The 21,633-nt window shown below is 46.5% G+C and overlaps 1 protein-coding gene across 1 annotated transcript in view; it reads right to left on the reverse strand.

The window, feature by feature from the left end:
* Positions 1 to 21,633, reverse strand: part of LOC129842350 (grainyhead-like protein 2 homolog) — a 74,569-nt gene that overhangs the window by 25,017 nt on the left and 27,919 nt on the right. The window contains exon 16 of the mRNA XM_055910870.1: positions 9,193 to 9,357. Within this exon, the coding sequence (XP_055766845.1) occupies positions 9,193 to 9,357 (165 nt within the window). The remainder of the gene's footprint in view (positions 1 to 9,192; positions 9,358 to 21,633) is intronic.

Raw genomic sequence — 21,633 nt, forward strand, 5'->3', positions numbered from 1 at the left:
AGAGATGGAAACATGGAATGGATGGGATGATTAATACCAGGGATTAGGAGGAGAGATGGAAACATGGGATGATTAATACCAGGGATTAGGAGGAGAGATGGAGACATGGGATGATTAATACCAGGGATTAGGAGGAGAGATGGAAACATGGGATGATTAATACCAGGGATTAGGGGGAGAGATGGAAACATGGAATGGAAGGGATGATTAATACCAGGGATAAGGAGGAGAGATGGACACCTGGAATGGATGGGATGATTAATACCAGGGATTAGGAGGAGAGATGGAAACATGGGATGATTAATACCAGGGATTAGGGGGAGAGATGGAAACATGGGATGATTAATACCAGGGATTAGGGGGAGAGATGGAAACATGGAATGGATGGGATGATTAATACCAGGGATTAGGAGGAGAGATGGAAACATGGGATGATTAATACCAGGGATTAGGAGGAGAGATGGAATGGATGGAATGGATGGGATGATTAATACCAGGGATTAGGAGGAGAGATGGAAACCTGGAATGGATGGGATGATTCATACCAGGGATTAGGAGGAGAGATGGACACCTGGAATGGATGGGATGATTAATACCAGGGAGTAGGAGGAGAGATGGAAACATGGGATGGATGGGATGATTATTACCAGGGATTAGGAGGAGAGATGGAAACATGGAATGGATGGGATGATTAATACCAGGGAGTAGGAGGAGAGATGGAAACATGGGATGGATGGGATGATTAATACCAGGGATTAGGGGGAGAGATGGAAACATGGAATGGATGGGATGATTAATACCAGGGATTAGGAGGAGAGATAGAAACCTGGAATGATGAATACTAGGGATTAGGAGGAGAGATGGAAACCTGGAATGATTAATACCAGGGATTAGGAGGAGAGATGGAAACATGGAATGGATGGGATGATTAATACCAGGGATTAGGAGGAGAGATGGAAACATGGGATGATTAATACCAGGGATTAGGAGGAGAGATGGAAACCTGGAATGATTAATACCAGGGATTAGGAGGAGAGATGGAAACATGGGATGATTAATACCAGGGATTAGGAGGAGAGATGGAGACATGGGATGATTAATACCAGGGATTAGGAGGAGAGATTGAGACATGGGATGATTATTACCAGGGATTAGGAGGAGAGATGGAAACATGGAATGGATGGGATGATTATTACCAGGGATTAGGAGGAGAGATGGAGACATGGGATGATTAATACCAGGGATTAGGGGGAGAGATGGAAACATGGGATGATTAATACCAGGGATTAGGAGGAGAGATGGACACACGGAATGGAAGGGATGATTAATACCAGGGATTAGGAGGAGAGATGGACACCTGGAATGGATGGGATGATTAATACCAGGGATTAGGAGGAGAGATGGAAACATGGGATGATTAATACCAGGGATTAGGAGGAGAGATGGAAACATGGAATGGATGGGATGATTAATACCAGGGATTAGGAGGAGAGATGGAAACCTGGAATGGAAGGGATGATTAATACCAGGGATTAGGAGGAGAGATGGTAACATGGGATGATTAATACCAGGGATTAGGGGGAGAGATGGAAACATGGAATGGATGGGATGATTAATACCAGGGATTAGGAGGAGAGATGGAATGGATGGAATGGAAGGGATGATTAATACCAGGGATAAGGAGGAGAGATGGAGACATGGGATGATTAATACCAGGGATTAGGAGGAGAGATGGAAACCTGGGATGATTAATACCAGGGATTAGGAGGATAGATGGAAACCTGGAATGGATGGGATGATTAATACCAGGGATTAGGAGGAGAGATGGAAACATGGAATGGATGGGATGATTAATACCAGGGATTAGGAAGAGAGATGGAAACCTGGAATGGATGGGATGATTAATACCAGGGATTAGGAAGAGAGATGGAAACCTGGAATGGATGGGATGATTAATACCAGGGATTAGGAGGAGAGATGGAAACCTGGAATGGATGGGATGATTAATACCAGGGATTAGGAGGAGAGATGGAAACATGGAATGGATGGGATGATGATTACCAGGGATTAGGAGGAGAGATGGAAACATGGAATGGATGGGATGATTAATACCAGGGATTAGGAGGAGAGATGGAAACATGGGATGATTAATACCAGGGATTAGGAGGAGAGATGGAGACATGGGATGATTAATACCAGGGATTAGGAGGAGAGATGGAAACATGGGATGATTAATACCAGGGATTAGGGGGAGAGATGGAAACATGGAATGGAAGGGATGATTAATACCAGGGATTAGGAGGAGAGATGGACACCTGGAATGGATGGGATGATTAATACCAGGGATTAGGAGGAGAGATGGAAACATGGGATGATTAATACCAGGGATTAGGGGGAGAGATGGAAACATGGGATGATTAATACCAGGGATTAGGGGGAGAGATGGAAACATGGAATGGAAGGGATGATTAATACCAGGGATTAGGAGGAGAGATGGACACCTGGAATGGATGGGATGATTAATACCAGGGATTAGGAGGAGAGATGGAAACATGGGATGATTAATACCAGGGATTAGGAGGAGAGATGGAAACCTGGAATGGATGGGATGATTCATACCAGGGATTAGGAGGAGAGATGGACACCTGGAATGGATGGGATGATTAATACCAGGGAGTAGGAGGAGAGATGGAAACATGGGATGGATGGGATGATTATTACCAGGGATTAGGAGGAGAGATGGAAACATGGAATGGATGGGATGATTAATACCAGGGAGTAGGAGGAGAGATGGAAACATGGGATGGATGGGATGATTAATACCAGGGATTAGGGGGAGAGATGGAAACATGGAATGGATGGGATGATTAATACCAGGGATTAGGAGGAGAGATGGAAACCTGGAATGATGAATACTAGGGATTAGGAGGAGAGATGGAAACCTGGAATGATTAATACCAGGGATTAGGAGGAGAGATGGAAACATGGAATGGATGGGATGATTAATACCAGGGATTAGGAGGAGAAATGGAAACATGGGATGATTAATACCAGGGATTAGGAGGAGAGATGGAAACCTGGAATGATTAATACCAGGGAATAGGAGGAGAGATGGAAACATGGGATGATTAATACCAGGGATTAGGAGGAGAGATGGAGACATGGGATGATTAATACCAGGGATTAGGAGGAGAGATGGAGACATGGGATGATTAATACCAGGGATTAGGAGGAGAGATGGAAACATGGAATGGATGGGATGATTATTACCAGGGATTAGGAGGAGAGATGGAGACATGGGATGATTAATACCAGGGATTAGGAGGAGAGATGGACACACGGAATGGAAGGGATGATTAATACCAGGGATTAGGAGGAGAGATGGACACCTGGAATGGATGGGATGATTAATACCAGGGATTAGGAGGAGAGATGGAAACATGGGATGATTAATACCAGGGATTAGGAGGAGAGATGGAAACATGGAATGGATGGGATGATTAATACCAGGGATTAGGAGGAGAGATGGAAACCTGGAATGGAAGGGATGATTAATACCAGGGATTAGGAGGAGAGATGGTAACATGGGATGATTAATACCAGGGATTAGGGGGAGAGATGGAAACATTGAATGGATGGGATGATTATTACCAGGGATTAGGAGGAGAGATGGAAAGCTGGAATGGATGGGATGATTAATACCAGGAGATATGGAGAGATGGAAACCTGGAATGGATGGGATGATTAATACCAGGAGATATGGAGAGATGGAAACCTGGAATGGATGGGATGATTAATACCAGGGATTAGGAGGAGAGATGGAGACACGGAATGGATGGGATGATTAATACCAGGGATTAGGAGGAGAGATGGAAACATGGAATGGATGGGATGATTAATGCCAGGGATTGGGAGGAGAGATGGAAACCTGGGATGATTAATACCAGGGATTAGGAGGAGAGATGGAGACATGGGATGATTAATACCAGGGATTAGGAGGAGAGATGGAGACATGGAATGGATGGGATGATTAATACCAGGGATTAGGAGGAGAGATGGAAACATGGAATGGATGGGATGATTAATACCAGGGATTAGGAAGAGAGATGGAAACCTGGAATGGATGGGATGATTAATACCAGGGATTAGGAAGAGAGATGGAAACCTGGAATGGATGGGATGATTAATACCAGGGATTAGGAAGAGAGATGGAAACCTGGAATGGATGGGATGATTAATACCAGGGATTAGGAAGAGAGATGGAAACCTGGAATGGATGGGATGATTAATACCAGGGAGTAGGAGGAGAGATGGAAACACGGAATGGATGGGATGATTAATACCAGGGATTAGGAGGAGAGATGGAAACATGGAATGGATGGGATGATTATTGCCAGGGATTAGGAGGAGAGATGGAAACATGGAATGGATGGGATGATTATTACCAGGGATTAGGAGGAGAGATGGAAACCTGGAATGGATGGGATGATTAATACCAGGGATTAGGAGGAGAGATGGAAACATGGGATGATTAATACCAGGGATTAGGAGGAGAGATGGAAACCTGGAATGGAAGGGATGATTAATACCAGGGATTAGGAGGAGAGATGGAAACATGGGATGATTAATACCAGGGATTAGGGGGAGAGATGGAAACATGGAATGGATGGGATGATTATTACCAGGGATTAGGAGGAGAGATGGAAAGCTGGAATGGATGGGATGATTAATACCAGGGATTAGGAGGAGAGATGGAAACACGGAATGGAAGGGATGATTAATACCAGGGATTAGGAGGAGAGATGGACACCTGGAATGGATGGGATGATTAATACCAGGGATTAGGAGGAGAGATGGAAACATGGGATGATTAATACCAGGGATTAGGAGGAGAGATGGACCCATGTGGAATGGATGGGATGATTAATACCAGGGATTAGGAGGAGAGATGGAAACATGGAATGGATGGGATGATTAATACCAGGGATTAGGAGGAGAGATGGAAACATGGAATGGATGGGATGATTAATACCAGGGAGTAGGAGGAGAGATGGAAACATGGGATGGATGGGATGATTATTACCAGGGATTAGGAGGAGAGATGGAAACATGGAATGGATGGGATGATTAATACCAGGGATTAGGAGGAGAGATGGAAACATGGGATGATTAATACCAGGGATTAGGAGGAGAGATGGAAACCTGGAATGGAAGGGATGATTAATACCAGGGATTAGGAGGAGAGATGGAAACATGGGATGATTAATACCAGGGATTAGGGGGAGAGATGGAAACATGGAATGGATGGGATGATTATTATTACCAGGGATTAGGAGGAGAGATGGAAAGCTGGAATGGATGGGATGATTAATACCAGGGATTAGGAGGAGAGATGGAAACACGGAATGGAAGGGATGATTAATACCAGGGATTAGGAGGAGAGATGGACACCTGGAATGGATGGGATGATTAATACCAGGGATTAGGAGGAGAGATGGAAACATGGGATGATTAATACCAGGGATTAGGGGGAGAGATGGAAACCTGGAATGGATGGGATGATTCATACCAGGGAGTAGGAGGAGAGATGGAAACATGGGATGGATGGGATGATTATTACCAGGGATTAGGAGGAGAGATGGAAACATGGAATGGATGGGATGATTAATACCAGGGATTAGGAGGAGAGATGGAAACATGGGATGATTAATACCAGGGATTAGGAGGAGAGATGGACCCCTGTGGAATGGATGGGATGATTAATACCAGGGATTAGGAGGAGAGATGGAAACATGGAATGGATGGGATGATTAATACCAGGGATTAGGAGGAGAGATGGAAACATGGAATGGATGGGATGATTAATACCAGGGATTAGGAGGAGAGATGGAATGGATGGGATGATTAATACCAGGGATTAGGAGGAGAGATGGAAACCTGGAATGGATGGGATGATTAATACCAGGGATTAGGAGGAGAGATGGAAACATGGGATGGATGGGATGATTAATACCAGGGATTAGGAGGAGAGATGGAAACATGGAATGGATGGGATGATTAATACCAGGGATTAGGAGGAGAGATGGAAACCTGGAATGGATGGGATGATTAATACCAGGGATTAGGAGGAGAGATGGAAACCTGGGATGGATGGGATGATTAATACCAGGGATTAGGAGGAGAGATGGAAACATGGAATGGATGGGATGATTAATAGGAGAGATATGGAAACATGGCCTATGGAATTTGGTGAACCATCAATGCTTTTTTATTTGAACTTGGAACTGTCATAGGATGCCACCATTCCAACAAGTCAGTTCGTAAAATGTCTGCCTTGCTAGAGCTTCCCCGGGTCAACTGTAAGTGCTGTTATTGTGACTTGGAAACGTCTAGGAGCAACAAAGACTCAGCTGCGAAGTGGTAGTCCACACAAGCTCACAGAACGGGACTGCTGCAGCGCGAAGTGCTTAAAAATCGTCTGTCTTCGGTTGCAACACTCACTACCGAGTTCCAAACTGCCTCTGGAAGCAACGTCAGCACAATAACTGTTGGTCGGGAACTTCATGAAACGGGTTTCCATGGCAGAGCAGCCGCACACAAGCCTCAGATCACCACGCTCAATGCCAAGCGTCGGCTGGAGTGGTGTAAAGCTCTCCGCCATTGGACTCTGGAGCAGTGGAAACGCGTTCTCTGGAGTGATGAATCACGCTTCACCATCTGGCAGTCCGACAGACGAATCTGGGTTTGGCGGATGCCAGGAGAACGCTACCTGCCCCAATGCATAGTGCCAACTGTAAAGTTTGGTGGAGGAGGAATAATGGTCTGGGGCTGTTTTTCTTGGTTCGGGCCCCTTAGTTCCAGTGAAGGGAACTCTTGACGCTACAGCATACAATGACATTCTAGACGATTCTGTGCTTCCAACTTTGTGGCAGCAGTTTGGGGAAGGCTCTTTCCTGTTTCAGCGTGACAATGCCCCCGTGCAACAAAGCGAGGTCCATACGAAATGGTTTGTCGAGATCGGTGTGGAATAACTTGACTGGCCTGCACAGAGCCCTGACCTCAACTCCATCGAACACCTTTGGTATGAATTGGAACGCCGACTGCGAGCCAGGCCTAATCGCCCAACATCAGTGCCCAATGTCACCAATGCTCTTGTGGCTAAATGGAAGCAAGTCCCCGCAGTAATGTTCCAACATCTAGTGGAAAGCCTTCCCAGAAGAGTGGAGGCTGTTATAGCAGCAATGTTCCAACATCTAGTGGAAAGCCTTCCCAGAAGAGTGGAGGCTGTTATAGCAGCAATGTTCCAACATCTAGTGGAAAGCCTTCCCAGAAGAGTGGAGGCTGTTATAGCAGCAATGTTCCAACATCTAGTGGAAAGCCTTCCCAGAAGAGTGGAGGCTGTTATAGCAGCAATGTTCCAACATCTAGAGGAAAGCCTTCCCAGAAGAGTGGAGGCTGTTATAGCAGCAATGTTCCAACATCTAGTGGAAAGCCTTCCCAGAAGAGTGGAGGCTGTTATAGCAGCAATGTTCCAACATCTAGAGGAAAGCCTTCCCAGAAGAGTGGAGGCTGTTATAGCAGCAATGTTCCAACATCTAGTGGAAAGCCTTCCCAGAAGAGTGGAGGCTGTTATAGCAGCAATGTTCCAACATCTAGTGGAAAGCCTTCCCAGAAGAGTGGAGGCTGTTATAGCAGCAATGTTCCAACATCTAGTGGAAAGCCTTCCCAGAAGAGTGGAGGCTGTTATAGCAGCAATGTTCCAACATCTAGTGGAAAGCCTTCCCAGAAGAGTGGAGGCTGTTATAGCAGCAATGTTCCAACATCTAGAGGAAAGCCTTCCCAGAAGAGTGGAGGCTGTTATAGCAGCAATGTTCCAACATCTAGTGGAAAGCCTTCCCAGAAGAGTGGAGGCTGTTATAGCAGCAATGTTCCAACATCTAGAGGAAAGCCTTCCCAGAAGAGTGGAGGCTGTTATAGCAGCAATGTTCCAGCATCTAGTGGAAAGCCTTCCCAGAAGAGTGGAGGCTGTTATAGCAGCAATGTTCCAACATCTAGTGGAAAGCCTTCCCAGAAGAGTGGAGGCTGTTATAGCAGCAATGTTCCAACATCTAGTGGAAAGCCTTCCCAGAAGAGTGGAGGCTGTTATAGCAGCAAAGGGGGGACCAACTCCATATTAATGCCCATGATTTTGGAATGAGATGTTGGACGAGCAGGTGTCCTCATACATTTGGTCATTCATGCTGAAACCTGGAAAGGCACTATAAAATCTCAGTCCACTCCCCAGCCAACCCCCAGTCCAGCCCACCTCCCCAGTCCAGCCACCTCCCATCTCCCCAGTCAACCCCCAGTCCAGCCCACCTCCCATCTCCCTAGCCAACCCCCAGTCCAGCCCACCTCCCATCTCCCTAGCCAACCCCCAGTCCACCCCACCTCCCATCTCCCCAGTCAACCCCCAGTCCAGCCCACCTCCCATCTCCCTAGCCAACCCCCAGTCCAGCCCACCTCCCATCTCCCTAGCCAACCCCCAGTCCAGCCCACCTCCCATCTCCCTAGCCAACCCCCAGTCCAGCCCACCTCCCATCTCCCTAGCCAACCCCCAGTCCAGCCCACCTCCCATCTCCCTAGCCAACCCCCAGTCCAGCCCACCTCCCATCTCCCTAGCCAACCCCCAGTCCAGCCCACCTCCCATCTCCCTAGCCAACCCCCAGTCCAGCCCACCTCCCATCTCCCTAGCCAACCCCCAGTCCAGCCCACCTCCCATCTCCCTAGCCAACCCCCAGTCCAGCCCACCTCCCATCTCCCTAGCCAACCCCCAGTCCAGCCCACCTCCCATCTCCCCAGCCTACCCCCAGTCCAAAAATTGGCCAATTCACACACTTATCAAGAGAACATCCCTGGTCATGCCTACTGATCTGGAGGACTCACTAAACACAACTACTTTGTTTGTAAATGATGTCTGAGTGATGGAGTGTGCCCCTGGCTATATATTTAAAAAATCTTTAAACAAGAACATTTTGCCGTGTGGTTTGCTTAATATAAGGAACAGTAAATTATTTGTACTTTTACTTTTAATACTAGGGTATATTTTAGCAATTACATTTAATTTTGATACAGTATATTTAAAACCTAATAGTTTTAGAGAGCCTTCTGTGGAGGGGTTAGAGGTTAGAGGTCAAAGAGAGAGAGTCTCACCTTGTCACAGAAGACCTTGATCTCAGAGAAGGCTCTGTGTGTGGGTGTGTTGCAGCCGCGGTTAGAGTTATAGCTGTAAGTGTCTATCTGGATCATCAGAGGCATGCCCTTCACCCCCTTCTGGCAGGAGAAGTCTGTACTCAGACAGTTCACTGTGATGAATACCTGGTAGAGAGAAGAAGAGAGTACAGGTTACAATCTATATGAAGTAGGGCGAAGCAACATTACCGTATAACCCACGGTTATGAAAATAGACTGTCGTGAAAATAATAAAATAAACGGCATCAAGAAAACGTCCGGGCGTTCGTACGGTTTAAGTCTGTTTCTGCGATAACAACGTGAGGAGACTTTTTTTGCCCCTTGCTGACACAAGCAAGGTACTGTAGCAAATGATGAATGGAATGGGATTGGAACCCTTCAACCCTGGCAGTTTGACTTGTAAACTCATGGGAACACTCTCAATGGCTGCCTGGTATTGTGATGCAATCATTGCCGTGGTAACGTAGAATGTTAATTCAAATGATGTGACTCGTGCAATGGAATGTGTTTTTTGTAATGTCAGTTGAGTTGAATCAACAAAGCGTAGCACATACTGATGGGTACACTTCCTGCTTTTACTTCCTGTGTTTACTTCCTGCTTTTACTTCCTGTGTTTACTTCCTGCTTTTACTTCCTGTGTTTACTTCCTGCTTTTACTTCTTTGCTCCTATTAGATACACTCGCAATGGCCTACCAGTCCACCCATTATGCCATCATTGACTTGAATGGGGATGCCCGTTCTATTCCTTATATTTCTATGGCAGCACATGCGGTCGAACGGTATTACTGAGACCGTGGTCATTTGGCCAATTACCGTCATCCAAAATCCTATGACCGTCACAGCCCAAATAGGAAGTCAAACAAACTTTTTGACAAAACAGTTTACGTAGGTTGTTTTTGTCATCGTTCAGGAGCCACAATCTGCCAGGTTGTCAACTGTATCTCGTGTTGCCTAAAAAAGAGTCATCACAACATCCTAGCTCCTGTGTTTCCTATTGGACAGAGTTAAAACCTCCAGGAGGGTAGCTCTCCAGGAACAGGGTTGGAGTTAAAACCTCCAGGAGGGTCTCTCTCCAGGAACAGGGTTGGAGTTAAAACCTCCAGGAGGGTCTCTCTCCAGGAACAGGGTTGGAGTTAAAACCTCCAGGAGGGTTTCTCTCCAGGAACAGGGTTGGAGTTAAAACCTCCAGGAGGGTATCTCTCCAGGAACAGGGTTGGAGTTAAAACCTACAGGAGGGTCTCTCTCCAGGAACAGGGTTGGAGTTAAAACCTCCAGGAGGGTCTCTCCAGAAACAGGGTTGGAGTTAAAGCCTCCAGGAGGATCTCTCTCCAGGAACAGGGTTGGAGTTAACACCTCCAGGAGGGTCTCTCTAGGAACAGGGTTGGAGTTAAAACCTCCAGGAGGGTCTCTCTCCAGGAACAGGGTTGGAGTTAAAACCTCCAGGAGGGTCTCTCTCCAGGAACAGGGTTGGAGTTAAAACCTACAGGAGGGTCTCTCTCCAGGAACAGGGTTGGAGTTAAAACCTACAGGAGGGTTTCTCTCCAGGAACAGGGTTGGAGTTAAAACCTCCAGGAGGGTTTCTCTCCAGGAACAGGGTTGGAGTTAAAACCTACAGGAGGGTTTCTCTCCAGGAACAGGGTTGGAGAGTAAACCTCCAGGAGGGTCTCTCCAGGAACAGGGTTGAAGTTAAAGCCTCCAGGAGGGTCTCTCTCCAGGAACAGGGTTGGAGTTAAAACCTCCAGGAGGGTAACTCTCCAGGAACAGGGTTGGAGTTAAAACCTCCAGGAGGGAAACTCTCCAGGAACAGGGTTGGAGTTAAAGCCTCCAGGAGGGTCTCTCTCCAGGAACAGGGTTGGAGTTAAAGCCTCCAGGAGGGTATCTCTCCAGGAACAGGGTTGGACTGTAAACCTCCAGGAGGGTCTCTCTCCAGGAACAGGGTTGGAGTTAAAACCTCCAGGAGGATCTCTCTCCAGGATCAGGGTTGGAGAGTAAACCTCCAGGAGGGTCTCTCTCCAGGAACAGGGTTGGAGTTAAAACCTCCAGGAGGGTCTCTCTCCAGGAACAGGGTTGGAGTTAAAGCCTCCAGGAGGGTCTCTCTCCAGGAACAGGGTTGGAGTTAAAGCCTACAGGAGGGTTTCTCTCCAGGAACAGGGTTGGACTGTAAACCTACAGGAGGGTCTCTCTCCAGGAACAGGGTTGGAGTTAAAACCTCCAGGAGGGTCTCTCTCCAGGAACAGGGTTGGAGTTAAAACCTACAGGAGGGTTTCTCTCCAGGAACAGGGTTGGAGTTAAAACCTACAGGAGGGTTTTCTCTCCAGGAACAGGGTCGGAGTTAAAACCTCCAGGAGGGTAGCTCTCCAGGAACAGGGTCGGAGTTAAAACCTCCAGGAGGGTAGCTCTCCAGGAACAGGGTTGGAGTTAAAACCTACAGGAGGGTTTCTCTCCAGGAACAGGGTTGGAGTTAAAACCTACAGGAGGGTTTCTCTCCAGGAACAGGGTTGGAGATAAAACCTCCAGGAGGGTCTCTCTCCAGGAACAGGGTCGGAGTGTAAACCTCCAGGAGGGTATCTCTCCAGGAACAGGGTTGGAGTTAAAACCTACAGGAGGGTATCTCTCCAGGAACAGGGTTGGAGTTAAAACCTACAGGAGGGTTTTCTCTCCAGGAACAGGGTTGGAGTTAAAACCTCCAGGAGGGTCTCTCCAGAAACAGGGTTGGAGTTAAAGCCTCCAGGAGGATATCTCTCCAGGAACAGGGTTGGAGTTAACACCTCCAGGAGGGTCTCTCTAGGAACAGGGTTGGAGTTAAAACCTCCAGGAGGGTCTCTCTCCAGGAACAGGGTTGGAGTTAAAACCTCCAGGAGGGTCTCTCTCCAGGAACAGGGTTGGAGTTAAAACCTACAGGAGGGTCTCTCTCCAGGAACAGGGTTGGAGTTAAAACCTACAGGAGGGTTTCTCTCCAGGAACAGGGTTGGAGTTAAAACCTCCAGGAGGGTTTCTCTCCAGGAACAGGGTTGGAGTTAAAACCTACAGGAGGGTTTCTCTCCAGGAACAGGGTTGGAGAGTAAACCTCCAGGAGGGTCTCTCCAGGAACAGGGTTGAAGTTAAAGCCTCCAGGAGGGTCTCTCTCCAGGAACAGGGTTGGAGTTAAAGCCTCCAGGAGGGTATCTCTCCAGGAACAGGGTTGGACTGTAAACCTACAGGAGGGTCTCTCTCCAGGAACAGGGTTGGAGTTAAAACCTCCAGGAGGATCTCTCTCCAGGATCAGGGTTGGAGAGTAAACCTCCAGGAGGGTCTCTCTCCAGGAACAGGGTTGGAGTTAAAACCTCCAGGAGGGTCTCTCTCCAGGAACAGGGTTGGAGTTAAAGCCTCCAGGAGGGTCTCTCTCCAGGAACAGGGTTGGAGTTAAAGCCTACAGGAGGGTTTCTCTCCAGGAACAGGGTTGGACTGTAAACCTACAGGAGGGTCTCTCTCCAGGAACAGGGTTGGAGTTAAAACCTCCAGGAGGGTCTCTCTCCAGGAACAGGGTTGGAGTTAAAACCTACAGGAGGGTATCTCTCCAGGAACAGGGTTGGAGTTAAAACCTACAGGAGGGTTTTCTCTCCAGGAACAGGGTCGGAGTTAAAACCTCCAGGAGGGTAGCTCTCCAGGAACAGGGTCGGAGTTAAAACCTCCAGGAGGGTAGCTCTCCAGGAACAGGGTTGGAGTTAAAACCTACAGGAGGGTTTCTCTCCAGGAACAGGGTTGGAGTTAAAACCTACAGGAGGGTTTCTCTCCAGGAACAGGGTTGGAGATAAAACCTCCAGGAGGGTCTCTCTCCAGGAACAGGGTCGGAGTGTAAACCTCCAGGAGGGTATCTCTCCAGGAACAGGGTTGGAGTTAAAACCTACAGGAGGGTATCTCCAGGAACAGGGTTGGAGTTAAAACCTACAGGAGGGTTTTCTCTCCAGGAACAGGGTCGGAGTTAAAACCTCCAGGAGGGTAGCTCTCCAGGAACAGGGTCGGAGTTAAAACCTCCAGGAGGGTAGCTCTCCAGGAACAGGGTTGGAGTTAAAACCTACAGGAGGGTAGCTCTCCAGGAACAGGGTTGGAGTTAAAACCTACAGGAGGGTTTCTCTCCAGGAACAGGGTTGGAGATAAAACCTCCAGGAGGGTCTCTCTCCAGGAACAGGGTCGGAGTGTAAACCTCCAGGAGGGTATCTCTCCAGGAACAGGGTTGGAGTTAAAACCTCCAGGAGGGTTTCTCTCCAGGAAGAGGGTTGGGGTTAAAACCTCCAGGAGGGTAGCTCTCCAGGAACAGGGTTGGAGTTAAAACCTCCAGGAGGGTTTCTCTCCAGGAACAGGGTTGGAGTTAAAACCTCCAGGAGGGTCTCTCTCCAGGAACTAGGTTGGAGTGTAAACCTCCAGGAGGGTAACTCTCCAGGAACAGGGTTGGAGTTAAAACCTAGGGGCCACGGGAGGGTAGAGGGGCCAGGGGAGGGTAGAGGGGCCAGGGGAGGGTAGAGGGGCCAGGGGAGGGTAGAGGGGCCAGGGGAGGGTAGAGGGGCCAGTTTGATAGTTCAGTTTGATCAGAACCCTACATACTCTGATAGTCCAGTCTGATCAGAACCCTACATACTCTGATAGTCCAGACAGTTTGATCAGAACCCTACATACTCTGATAGTCCAGACAGTCTGATCAGAACCCTACATACTCTGATAGTCCAGTCTGATCAGAACCCTACATACTCTGATAGTCCAGACAGTCTGATCAGAACCCTACATACTCTGATAGTTCAGTCTGATCAGAACCCTACATACTCTGGTAGTCCAGACAGTCTGATCAGAACCCTACATACTCTGATAGTCCAGACAGTCTGATCAGAACCCTACATACTCTGATAGTCCAGACAGTCTGATCAGAACCCTACATCCTCTGATAGTCCAGACAGTCTGATCAGAACCCTACATACTCTGATAGTTCAGTTTGATCAGAACCCTACATACTCTGATAGTCCAGACAGTTTGATCAGAACCCTACATCCTCTGATAGTTCAGTTTGATCAGAACCCTACATACTCTGATAGTCCAGTCTGATCAGAACCCTACATACTCTGATAGTCCAGACAGTCTGATCAGAACCCTACATACTCTGATAGTCCAGACAGTCTGATCAGAACCCTACATACTCTGATAGTCCAGTCTGATCAGAACCCTACATACTCTGATAGTCCAGACAGTCTGATCAGAACCCTACATACTCTGATAGTCCAGTCTGATCAGAACCCTACATACTCTGATAGTCCAGACAGTCTGATCAGAACCCTACATACTCTGATAGTCCAGACAGTCTGATCAGAACCCTACATACTTTGATAGTTCAGTCTGATCAGAACCCTACATACTCTGATAGTCCAGTCTGATCAGAACCCTACATACTCTGATAGTCCAGTCTGATCAGAACCCTACATACTCTGATAGTCCAGACAGTCTGATCAGAACCCTACATACTCTGATAGTCCAGTCTGATCAGAACCCTACATACTCTGATAGTCCAGACAGTTTGATCAGAACCCTACATACTCTGATAGTCCAGACAGTCTGATCAGAACCCTACATACTCTGATAGTCCAGTCTGATCAGAACCCTACATACTCTGATAGTCCAGTCTGATCAGAACCCTACATACTCTGATAGTCCAGACAGTCTGATCAGAACCCTACATACTCTGGTAGTCCAGACAGTCTGATCAGAACCCTACATACTCTGATAGTCCAGACAGTCTGATCAGAACCCTACATACTCTGATAGTCCAGACAGTCTGATCAGAACCCTACATACTCTGATAGTCCAGACAGTTTGATCAGAACCCTACATACTCTGATAGTCCAGACAGTCTGATCAGAACCCTACATACTCTGGTAGTCCAGACAGTCTGATCAGAACCCTACATACTCTGATAGTCCAGTCTGATCAGAACCCTACATACTCTGATAGTCCAGACAGTTTGATCAGAACCCTACATACTCTGATAGTCCAGTCTGATCAGAACCCTACATACTCTGATAGTCCAGACAGTTTGATCAGAACCCTACATACTCTGATAGTCCAGTCTGATCAGAACCCTACATACTCTGATAGTCCAGACAGTTTGATCAGAACCCTACATACTCTGATAGTCCAGACAGTTTGATCAGAACCCTACATACTCTGATAGTCCAGACAGTCTGATCAGAACCCTACATACTCTGATAGTCCAGACAGTTTGATCAGAACCCTACATACTCTGATAGTCCAGACAGTTTGATCAGAACCCTACATACTCTGATAGTCCAGACAGTCTGATCAGAACCCTACATACTCTGATAGTCCAGACAGTCTGATCAGAACCCTACATACTCTGATAGTCCAGTTTGATCAGAACGCTACATACTCTGATAGTCCAGACAGTCTGATCAGAACCCTACATACTCTGATAGTCCAGACAGTCTGATCAGAACCCTACATACTCTGATAGTCCAGACAGTCTGATCAGAACCCTACATACTCTGATAGTCCAGACAGTCTGATCAGAACCCTACATACTCTGATAGTCCAGTCTGATCAGAACCCTACATACTCTGATAGTCCAGACAGTCTGATCAGAACCCTACATACTCTGATAGTCCAGACAGTCTCATCAGAACCCTACATACTCTGATAGTCCAGACAGTTTGATCAGAACCCTACATACTCTGATAGTCCAGACAGTCTGATCAGAACCCTACATACTCTGATAGTCCAGTCTGATCAGAACCCTACATACTCTGATAGTCCAGACAGTCTGATCAGAACCCTACATACTCTGATAGTCCAGTCTGATCAGAACCCTACATGCTCTGATAGTCCAGTCTGATCAGAACCCTACATACTCTGATAGTCCAGACAGTCTGATCAGAACCCTACATACTCTGATAGTCCAGACAGTTTGATCAGAACCCTACATCCTCTGATAGTCCAGACAGTCTGATCAGAACCCTACATACTCTGATAGTCCAGACAGTCTGATCAGAACCCTACATACTCTGATAGTCCAGACAGTTTGATCAGAACCCTACATACTCTGATAGTCCAGACAGTCTGATCAGAACCCTACATACTCTGATAGTCCAGACAGTCTGATCAGAACCCTACATACTCTGATAGTCCAGTCTGATCAGAACCCTACATACTCTGATAGTCCAGACAGTCTGATCAGAACCCTACATACTCTGATAGTCCAGACAGTTTGATCAGAACCCTACATACTCTGATAGTCCAGACAGTTTGATCAGAACCCTACATACTCTGATAGTCCAGACAGTCTGATCAGAACCCTACATACTCTGATAGTCCAGTCTGATCAGAACCCTACATACTCTGATTGTTCAGTTTGATCAGAACCCTACATACTCTGATAGTCCAGACAGTCTGATCAGAACCCTACATACTCTGATAGTCCAGACAGATTGATCAGAACCCTACATACTCTGATAGTCCAGTCTGATCAGAACCCTACATACTCTGATAGTCCAGACAGTCTGATCAGAACCCTACATACTCTGATAGTCCAGACAGTCTGATCAGAACCCTACATACTCTGATAGTCCAGACAGTCTGATCAGAACCCTACATACTCTGATAGTCCAGACAGTCTGATCAGAACCCTACATACTCTGATAGTCCAGTCTGATCAGAACCCTACATACTCTGATAGTCCAGACAGTCTGATCAGAACCCTACATACTCTGATAGTCCAGACAGTTTGATCAGAACCCTACATACTCTGATAGTCCAGACAGTTTGATCAGAACCCTACATACTCTGATAGTCCAGTCTGATCAGAACCCTACATACTCTGATAGTCCAGTCTGATCAGAACCCTACATACTCTGATAGTCCAGACAGTCTGATCAGAACCCTACATACTCTGATAGTCCAGTCTGATCAGAACCCTACATACTCTGGTAGTCCAGACAGTTTGATCAGAACCCTACATACTCTGATAGTCCAGTCTGATCAGAACCCTACATACTCTGATAGTCCAGTCTGATCAGAACCCTACATACTCTGATAGTCCAGACAGTCTGATCAGAACCCTACATACTCTGATAGTCCAGACAGTTTGATCAGAACCCTACATACTCTGATAGTCCAGACAGTCTGATCAGAACCCTACATACTCTGATAGTCCAGTTTGATCAGAACCCTACATACTCTGATAGTCCAGACAGTCTGATCAGAACCCTACATACTCTGGTAGTTCAGTCTGATCAGAACCCTACATACTCTGATAGTCCAGACAGTCTGATCAGAACCCTACATACTCTGATAGTCCAGTCTGATCAGAACCCTACATACTCTGATAGTCCAGACAGTCTGATCAGAACCCTACATACTCTGATAGTCCAGTCTGATCAGAACCCTACATACTCTGGTAGTCCAGACAGTTTGATCAGAACCCTACATACTCTGATAGTCCAGTCTGATCAGAACCCTACATACTCTGATAGTCCAGTCTGATCAGAACCCTACATACTCTGATAGTCCAGACAGTCTGATCAGAACCCTACATACTCTGATAGTCCAGACAGTTTGATCAGAACCCTACATACTCTGATAGTCCAGTCTGATCAGAACCCTACATAATCTGATAGTCCAGACAGTCTGATCAGAACCCTACATACTCTGATAGTCCAGTTTGATCAGAACGCTACATACTCTGATAGTTCAGTCTGATCAGAACCCTACATACTCTGATAGTCCAGACAGTCTGATCAGAACCCTACATACTCTGATAGTCCAGTCTGATCAGAACCCTACATACTCTGATAGTCCAGACAGTTTGATCAGAACCCTACATACTCTGATAGTCCAGACAGTCTGATCAGAACCCTACATACTCTGATAGTCCAGTCTGATCAGAACCCTACATACTCTGATAGTCCAGACAGTCTGATCAGAACCCTACATACTCTGATAGTCCAGACAGTTTGATCAGAACCCTACATACTCTGATAGTCCAGACAGTTTGATCAGAACCCTACATACTCTGATAGTCCAGACAGTCTGATCAGAACCCTACATACTCTGATAGTCCAGACAGTCTGATCAGAACCCTACATACTCTGATAGTCCAGACAGTTTGATCAGAACCCTACATACTCTGATAGTCCAGACAGTCTGATCAGAACCCTACATACTCTGATAGTCCAGTTTGATCAGAACCCTACATACTCTGATAGTCCAGACAGTCTGATCAGAACCCTACATACTCTGATAGTCCAGACAGTCTGATCAGAACCCTACATACTCTGATAGTCCAGACAGTCTGATCAGAACCCTACATACTCTGATAGTCCAGACAGTCTGATCAGAACCCTACATACTCTGATAGTCCAGACAGTTTGATCAGAACCCTACATACTCTGATAGTCCAGACAGTTTGATCAGAACCCTACATACTCTGATAGTCCAGTCTGATCAGAACCCTACATACTCTGATAGTCCAGTCTGATCAGAACCCTACATACTCTGATAGTCCAGACAGTCTGATCAGAACCCTACATACTCTGATAGTCCAGTCTGATCAGAACCCTACATACTCTGGTAGTCCAGACAGTTTGATCAGAACCCTACATACTCTGATAGTCCAGTCTGATCAGAACCCTACATACTCTGATAGTCCAGTCTGATCAGAACCCTACATACTCTGATAGTCCAGACAGTCTGATCAGAACCCTACATACTCTGATAGTCCAGACAGTTTGATCAGAACCCTACATACTCTGATAGTCCAGACAGTCTGATCAGAACCCTACATACTCTGATAGTCCAGTTTGATCAGAACCCTACATACTCTGATAGTCCAGACAGTCTGATCAGAACCCTACATACTCTGGTAGTTCAGTCTGATCAGAACCCTACATACTCTGATAGTCCAGACAGTCTGATCAGAACCCTACATACTCTGATAGTCCAGTCTGATCAGAACCCTACATACTCTGATAGTCCAGACAGTCTGATCAGAACCCTACATACTCTGATAGTCCAGTCTGATCAGAACCCTACATACTCTGGTAGTCCAGACAGTTTGATCAGAACCCTACATACTCTGATAGTCCAGTCTGATCAGAACCCTACATACTCTGATAGTCCAGTCTGATCAGAACCCTACATACTCTGATAGTCCAGACAGTCTGATCAGAACCCTACATACTCTGATAGTCCAGACAGTTTGATCAGAACCCTACATACTCTGATAGTCCAGTCTGATCAGAACCCTACATAATCTGATAGTCCAGACAGTCTGATCAGAACCCTACATACTCTGATAGTCCAGTTTGATCAGAACGCTACATACTCTGATAGTTCAGTCTGATCAGAACCCTACATACTCTGATAGTCCAGACAGTCTGATCAGAACCCTACATACTCTGATAGTCCAGTCTGATCAGAACCCTACATACTCTGATAGTCCAGACAGTTTGATCAGAACCCTACATACTCTGATAGTCCAGACAGTCTGATCAGAACCCTACATACTCTGATAGTCCAGTCTGATCAGAACCCTACATACTCTGATAGTCCAGACAGTCTGATCAGAACCCTACATACTCTGATAGTCCAGACAGTTTGATCAGAACCCTACATACTCTGATAGTCCAGACAGTTTGATCAGAACCCTACATACTCTGATAGTCCAGACAGTCTGATCAGAACCCTACATACTCTGATAGTCCAGACAGTCTGATCAGAACCCTACATACTCTGATAGTCCAGACAGTTTGATCAGAACCCTACATACTCTGATAGTCCAGACAGTCTGATCAGAACCCTACATACTCTGATAGTCCAGTTTGATCAGAACCCTACATACTCTGATAGTCCAGACAGTCTGATCAGAACCCTACATACTCTGATAGTCCAGACAGTCTGATCAGAACCCTACATACTCTGATAGTCCAGACAGTCTAATCAGAACCCTACATACTCTGATAGTCCAGACAGTCTGATCAGAACCCTACATACTCTGATAGTCCAGACAGTTTGATCAGAACCCTACATACTCTGATAGTCCAGTTTGATCAGAACCCTACATACTCTGATAGTCCAGACAGTCTGATCAGAACCCTACATACTCTGATAGTCCAGACAGTTTGATCAGAACCCTACATACTCTGATAGTCCAGTCTGATCAGAACCCTACATACTCTGATAGTCCAGACAGTCTGATCAGAACCCTACATACTCTGATAGTCCAGTCAGTTTGATCAGAACCCTACATACTCTGATAGTCCAGACAGTCTGATCAGAACCCTACATACTCTGATAGTCCAGACAGTCTGATCAGAACCCTACATACTCTGATAGTCCAGACAGTCTGATCAGAACCCTACATACTCTGATAGTCCAGTCTGATCAGAACCCTACATACTCTGATAGTCCAGTTTGATCAGAACCCTACATACTCTGATAGTCCAGACAGTCTGATCAGAACCCTACATACTCTGATAGTCCAGTTTGATCAGAACCCTACATACTCTGATAGTCCAGTCTGATCAGAACCCTACATACTCTGATAGTCCAGACAGTCTGATCAGAACCCTACATACTCTGATAGTCCAGTTTGATCAGAACCCTACATACTCTGATAGTCCAGTCTGATCAGAACCCTACATACTCTGATAGTCCAGACAGTTTGATCAGAACTGTGTGATCTATCAACTAAACCAATTAAATTCACATGGTGCCGCTCATTAACAGACAATAAGAGAGTTCCCATTTCAGCTGAGAACAAAACATCAGCATGTCTGGCCACAATACAGGAAGACAAGATTGGATTTCCTTCGCGAATAACATCCATCCTTTTAACAATGCAAAAGAATATACGTTCCCAATCACATGACCAACGAGCTAGTGAGAGTCGTTGGGCTGTTTCAACAGAGGCCGTCCGTAACAGTCAGTATGTATCTGGAGAGCTGGAGCTAGGTCTCTTTCAGAGCTGAAATCTGAGCTGAAATCTGAGCTGAAACCTTTATGTGCCTCAGAGTTGCCCTGTGTGTCACACCTACAATACTAGTAGCATTACAGGATCACCTCTACCGAGAAACACAGAGGACGCTCCCTGTTTCTGACAGACTAACAGGGAGAGGATAATGGTCTGTTTCTGACAGACCAACAGGGAAAGGATAATGGTCTGTTTCTGACAGACCAACAGGGAGAGGATAATGGCCTGTTTCTGACAGACCAACAGGGATATGATAATGGTCTGTTTCTGACAGACCAACAGGGAGAGGATAATTGTCTGTTTCTGACAGACCAACAGGGAGAGGATAATGGTCTGTTTCTGACAGACCAACAGGGAGCGGATAATGGCCTGTTTCTGACAGACCAACAGGGAGCGG

Source organism: Salvelinus fontinalis, unplaced genomic scaffold, assembly GCF_029448725.1.
Source record: "Salvelinus fontinalis isolate EN_2023a unplaced genomic scaffold, ASM2944872v1 scaffold_0035, whole genome shotgun sequence".
Taxonomy (NCBI): Eukaryota; Metazoa; Chordata; class Actinopteri; order Salmoniformes; family Salmonidae; genus Salvelinus; species Salvelinus fontinalis.